The following is a 6,714-nucleotide window of genomic DNA, read 5'->3' on the forward strand; positions in this document are numbered from 1 at the left end:
ATACAGATGCAAACTAGAGAACATTTCTGAGCTTTAAATACTATCGTTCATAGTCTAAAGAGGTTTTACTACATTTGTATTCAGTCCTGAAGCTACTTTTTGCTGCAACTTTTTTTGGTCAAATTTTTTTCTTTTTTTTTGTTTAGAATATGTTGTCAGTCTATTCCCAGCAAAAAATTAATAAAAAAAAAAAACTTTCTTTAAAACCTCTTGCTATTTCCTGCATACTTAATGAATGGGTGAGCCAAAGTCTCCATCAGCTCCAACAGGCTGCACTTCAGACCCCCCCCTGCTCTAACTGGTTTTCTTCCATCAATGCCCTCTGTTTAGCTCAATCCATTTTCCCAGAAAATCTGATCCAGTTTCCTGTTCTTAAGATTTGGATCCCCAAAGCATAAGGCTGCCATCACCATGACTAATGGGATGCTGTGGTCGGGATGCTGTCTAATCTGCAACATTAACTAAAAAAGGACCCACTTCCATGTGTTTGTTGCTCTTCTTTCCACACTTTCACAAAGGTCCGATTTCTGTAAATTCTCTCGTGAAAATAAGAAGCCTCTCGGCTGCCTTTCTGGTGGACGGTGAATATTTTTCTTCTCAGTAAACCTGAAATAATTTTTCTGGAAAAACCTGCCTGTCTGCACCAGCAACAATGCAGCATTTATAGTTTTTCCCTCCTTTGAGTTTTCCTAATAAAGAGGCTGGTGAGTCCATGATGGTGTATAGAGGATGCTGTTCCTGTCCTTTTTTAAATGTTCTGTCTTTTTTGTATGCAGATAAAATGTGCGACCAGATCAGTGATGCTGTGCTTGATGCATTTCTCAGTCAGGACCCTGACTCCAAAGTGGCCTGTGGTGAGTGTGAACATCAGGGATTTTATACACGTGTTAAAAAAATTGAAATGATCTCAATTTATGACATGAGTAACATGAACATCTAAAGAAACAGTTGGAGTTTAGACTGTTACGGTAATAAAAGATAAAAGAAATTTGATAACTGCTTGTGTAAACAATGAATAATTAAACTGGGTTTGCCCTGTAGATTAAAGCGTAGTGCACTGTTATCTTGCTAGCAAGTCATCGAAAATCTTTGTATTGAGGTTTCGAACTGTAATTATTATTGAATCAAATGTGTTTGATGAAAAAGGCTAACCTTGGAAAATCTGTCACATGAAACAGAGGTAAAAATGTAAGTGTATGATCCATAAAGGTTACTTTTTTATGCTTTTATTGTCATTACACCGTCACAAGTACAGAGCAACGAAATTCACTTTCAGCATTTAACCCATCCTCTTGGGGAGCATTGGGCTGCCATCGTGTGGCGCCCGGTGAGCAGTGTGTGGTTAAGGGTCTTTGCCTGGATCTGTGGAGCTTCAGATTGTTCTGGCTAACGTTGTTGGGGTTCCTGTTTCAGAGTGTGTGGCAAAGACAGGCATGATTCTGCTAGTGGGAGAGGTGACATCTAAAGCCATTGTGGATCTCCAGTCCGTGGTTCGAAATACCATCAAGAAGATTGGCTATGATGACTCATCAAAAGGTAGTTTCAGACCTTGATTTATTCCTGCAAATAATTCCTAAAATTTATGGGGAATATGTAAAAAAATGGCTTGGTTTGTCCACAGGTTTCGACTACAAGACCTGCAATGTGCTGGTGGCTCTGGAGCCGCAGGCTGTGGAGATATCAGACTGTGTGTTTGAGGGGAGGGATCAGGAGGACATCGGTGCTGGGGACCAGGTTCACTATTTGATCTTATACAGTTATTTTAGTAAAGAAAAGCCAAAAATGCTTGAAATTGGTTCTTAGGCCTGGCTTTCATTTTATGAGTTGCCTGGCTACCTAGGCCAGGTTCACACCATATCTTTTAAAGTCGTATGTAAATAATTTTTAAATATCAAATCATTCTGGCTTATACATGTATATAAATGTACTCTTTATCAGACCAAATTTAGAAAATTTCTATTTAAAATCTGTCAAATATTTTTGGTCATAGCAACTTGATTCATATGTTGCAGCTAATATACGCAACGGTTGAAATAAGAAATAAGAATCCTTTCCTTTCCCATTGAGTTCCGTCCTAGTGTTCACGGGGATGGACGTCTGTGTCTTCAGCAGGCGTAGAGCTAACAGAACTGGCAGCGTTGCGAGGCAAGGGCTCAAACATGTACGGCTGGAAGCCTTCTACACCAAACCAAGCTTCTGCCGCCCTGGCGTCCTCTTCCACAACATCTTCATCCCTGCTTTCCTCCTCTAAATAAAAAATGTATGATGGAGGAGACTCATCCACGACCTCCTTCACTAAACTCTCCTCCTCTTGCATGTTTCCGCTGTCCATAGCGTTCCTTGACAGTGTCGTTTCTAAGTCACAAACTTAGTGCTACTTGGTCCCAATGGAATTTCCCATTGGGAACCTACTAGCACTAAGTTGCTAACTGGTTAGCAACGATGCTTCCGATAAACCGGAGATGATTAAAAAAATATAAACAAACTGGAATTACCAGGTTCAGCATGGCAGGGTCCAATGGAGACTGGGAACCTTAAGGGTTACAGAGAGCAGAGGTACTGATATCCACGATCCAACAGTTTGAAATCCATTTCCAGTCCAGGGTCACAGGGTGCACAGAAGATCACTCAGGCAAAGAAGTTTCCGATATCCAGTGGGCTTAATCAGGGCCAGAGTTAGGCAAGGTTCAGCAACATTCAGGAAAAGAAAACTCAACTCACTCAGAGGTAAGGTCTTGGCAAAGGGAGAGGCATGGTGGATGAACAGGAAAATACTTGGCTCATGAAACAGGGCTTGAAAGCTGTGAAAAGGCAGACGATCTCACACAGAGCAGGGATAGAACAGGAGGTAAAGGCTACGTTCACACTGCAGGTCTTGATGCTCCATTCCGATTTTTTTGCGAAATCCGATTTTTTCTTTATGTCGCGGTTCATATTTCCAAATATACGCAACTTGTATGTGATCTCCTGTGTGAACTGCAGACATACAACACAAGGGTCCCGCATGCGCAGTAGAGGACGCAATGACATCACAGGCCAGCGTGCTCTTTTTTTCCAGAAGTAAACATGGATGGTAGTGCTGGCACCCATCTAGTGGTCTTTTCCAACCATAAAAACAAATTCTTTTCAATATGTTTAAACATAAATACTGCTCTCCGCACCATCTTCTGCCATGGTTGTTGTTTTTCTTGCCGCTTCTGCATAGCAAGACGCAGAATAGGGACGTTTGTCGCGTATTAATGACGTTCAGGTCGGATGAATGCGACTTGGCCTTTCACACACAGGTCGCATTTGAATGGATTAGATCCGTATTGGATTCAGGACCACATAGCCAAGTGGCCTGGTTCGTATTGGAAAGAAATCTGATCTGTGTTGTTCAGACTGCCATGAAACGATCAGATTCAGGTCGCATGCGGGCAAAAAAATCGGATTTGGGTCACTTCAGGCTGCAGTGTGAACGTAGCCTAAATAGAAAGCAGCCCAGGTGGGACCAATCAGTGATCAACAGGAGATGGAGAGGTTGCACAAACAGGGTAGAACTAAATTCCTCACAGGCAACATGCAGTATATGCTCTATTTTTCATCCCGTAAATTCTTCTACTTCTCCTTCTGTTCAGTCGGCCTTCTATTTGTAGTCGAATAAATCACTGTGTTTCCATTACAAATTCTCTGCAAACTTTGCCGAGATTTTTTTAAGGTAAAAAAAAAAAAAAACAATATCCCAATTGCTGTGTTTGAAACATTTTTATTTAAAAAAAGCTAATAAAATCACACGTGCATACGTTTGTTTCCACTATGATTCATTAAAAACCACGCTAGAATATCATCCTCGTATTGCCTCCTGTCCTCTTCGTTTTTTTTTTCCATTAGTGATGTCTCGCTGGTGATGACATGATGCATGTGGTGTGAAAAATGTGTTTTGATCAGTTTTGCAAAACTGTGATTTCTTAGCGCAAAAAAATGTTTGCCGAAAAACATGCCCTTGTTTGTGCTTTTCTTTGAATTGGTGTTTTTCCATTACGCAAACATATTTTCATGATTACAGTTATTGCTATTTGTCAATGGAAACACAGCTGTACAGTACTCTCCTCAATGGAATGCTATGCCTAGAAAAATTGTATTTTGTCCTGTTACAGTCACAAACGGTGATATACTTCTGGGAGATTTTATTTAACGGGCAAGAAAAAGAAAGAAAATATAGTACATTGTAACTGTAGGAGCCTACTGACTGTTTGGCAGTATTACAAGCAGAAAGTAAAAGCTGTAGAAGTCACGTTTTGGATCTTTTAGCATGACCAACGCTCAGGTTGTAGTGCTGATGCAGCCCAATAGGATTTGTATAATAATTCTTGTTTCTTCAGGGCTTGATGTTTGGATATGCCACTGATGAAACTGAGGAGTGCATGCCTCTGACCCTCCTACTGGCTCATAAAATCAATTACAGGATGAGGGAGCTTTCACAGAACAAAGAGTGTCCTTGGATACTTCCAGACTCCAAGTCTCAGGTGAACTCTGCTGAAGAAAGCAGGTCCAGGTTTTTTATTGTATATGCTTTTTTTCTTTTACTGACCCTCTTGTCTGTTGTGCAGGTTACAGTGGAGTATCGAGACAGTGAGGGAGCTCTGGAGCCTCTGCGTGTCCACACTGTGGTCATCTCTGTGCAGCACAGTCCGGACATCACCCTGCAAGAGATTAGGCACAATCTGATGGAGAAGGTGGTGAAAGTTGTGATTCCTGCCAAGTATCTGGACGATAGAACCATCTACCATCTGCTGCCCAGCGGCAAATTTCTCATGGGAGGCCCACAGGTCAGCGACAGAGGAGAAAGTTGATCTTTTTTTTATTTTTTAAAGCCTACAAAGTGAGCTTTTCTTTTCTCGATCTAAAGGGTGACGCAGGCCTCACAGGACGTAAAATAATCGTTGATACCTATGGAGGCTGGGGCGGGCATGGAGGTGGAGCTTTCTCTGGAAAGGACTATTCCAAAGTGGATCGGTCGGGGGCGTATGCGGCACGTTGGGTTGCCAAGTCTTTGGTCAAAGCAGGGCTCTGCAAGAGGGCCCTTGTCCAGGTGAAATTTAACTCTGCCATCCCTTAATATCCTGTGTTCACAAGCATTCCTTGCTATTTATGATGACTAAACACTTTTGGGTGGACAGCATTCATTAACTAGGTTTTTCTGTCTGGTACTCCTCCTAGATCTCATATGCCATCGCCGTGAGTCATCCGCTTTCTGTCACCGTGTTTCACTACGGCACGTCGGACCGGGACGAGGAAGAACTGCTTCAGATTGTGCAGAAAAACTTTGACCTACGACCTGGAGTCATAGTGAGGTCTGTGAAGTCCCCTCCCCCCTTTCCCAAAATGTGTTACCCTTGAACTAAAAGGTCACACTGTGTCCTGTCTTCACAGAGAGCTGGGTCTGAAGAGGCCGATTTACCAGGCCACTGCATGCTATGGTCACTTTGGGAGAAAAGAGTTTCCATGGGAACAGCCAAAGAAACTTGTCTTTTAGCTCATCAAGTGTGATTGGTTATGGCCAAGGTCATTAACTCAAATGGTTTTAGTGTTCTTTGATTAGAAATGATATCACCATTTAGTATACAGCCATGAAACAATAAAAAGTGTTAAAAAAAATGACCAAACATTAAATTTTACTAAAGGTGAAGTGGAGCATCATCTTTATACAACATGAAAATGGTTCAGTCATTCTCTTTTCAATACACTACAAACGCTCAGATGTTTGTACTGTAATCTATGTATACAAATGTGTCTATTTATATCATACTTGCCAACATGGGGTTGTGAAAATAGGGAATGTTTTTTTCACCGATGTGTTGGCCCACAGGGTTATTACTTTTCATTTCTGGCCTTGTATTTTAAACCTAATCAAGGAACCTTATTCTGAAAATTGTGTTTCTTTGAAATTCAATTAGTGATTTTTATGGACAATGAAAAAAGCTGCTTTAATCATTAAAATGAATACCAGAAACTAAATAGGGTTGTTACTAAACTGGGTGATAAAACAGATTTTTACCATTACTGTCATTCACTGCGATAACCGCCGACATGAATAAAATAAATAAACTTAACTAACTTACAAGGGTGGCTGGTATTTCCTTCCGCTTTAAGACACTGCAGGCAGGTGTGTAATCATACCGATCCAGCCAGAAGCTCAAACAAAGAGAATGGCAGATGTGTCCAGTGAAGAAGCCTCTTACACAGCTGTAAACGAAATTACATCAGTTAATCGCGTGGAGCCCAGTGAGAGCAAAGAAGAGAAGAAGTCAAGCACACGTCAGAGTTGAGCGTGCAGCAGGCTGGTTTTGAGTGAGGTGCGAGTTTAAATGATGCACATTGTTCTCGCTGCACACTCAATTCTGTAGTAGCCTACCAAAATTACGCCATAGACGCTGTTGGGACTACCTAAAGTAACACATCCGACCTACACCACCTACCGCACAACCACGCTTTTGACTTTAAAGATGTGCAAAAGGCGCCATTACATTTGCATACAATTGTTTTCAAGAAAGGTAAAAATTTTTCTCCTGTTAAATGAGCAATGAATGTTTTTTATATATATTTTTAGATATTTTTTATACTTTGTATTCATCTTTTTTCCTACTGTACTGTTCACTGTGATGCAATGCTACAATTTCCCCACTGTGGGACAAATAAAGGATTATCTTATCTTATCTTATATTGCCCAGCCCT

The 6,714-nt window shown here is 41.1% G+C and overlaps 1 protein-coding gene across 1 annotated transcript in view; it reads left to right on the plus strand.

The window, feature by feature from the left end:
* LOC107102175 overlaps nt 1-5,583 on the plus strand; it is a 12,957-nt gene extending 7,374 nt beyond the window's left edge. The window contains exons 2-9 of the mRNA XM_015401378.1: nt 777-854; nt 1,414-1,536; nt 1,622-1,734; nt 4,362-4,505; nt 4,590-4,808; nt 4,889-5,071; nt 5,200-5,333; nt 5,413-5,583. Of these exons, the coding sequence (XP_015256864.1) occupies nt 777-854; nt 1,414-1,536; nt 1,622-1,734; nt 4,362-4,505; nt 4,590-4,808; nt 4,889-5,071; nt 5,200-5,333; nt 5,413-5,515 (1,097 nt within the window). The 3' untranslated portion in view covers nt 5,516-5,583. The remainder of the gene's footprint in view (nt 1-776; nt 855-1,413; nt 1,537-1,621; nt 1,735-4,361; nt 4,506-4,589; nt 4,809-4,888; nt 5,072-5,199; nt 5,334-5,412) is intronic.
* The last annotated feature ends 1,131 nt before the right edge of the window (nt 5,584-6,714 follow it).

The sequence above is a fragment of the Cyprinodon variegatus genome, unplaced genomic scaffold (assembly GCF_000732505.1).
Source record: "Cyprinodon variegatus isolate N-32 unplaced genomic scaffold, C_variegatus-1.0 Scaffold1214, whole genome shotgun sequence".
Classification (NCBI taxonomy): Eukaryota; Metazoa; Chordata; class Actinopteri; order Cyprinodontiformes; family Cyprinodontidae; genus Cyprinodon; species Cyprinodon variegatus.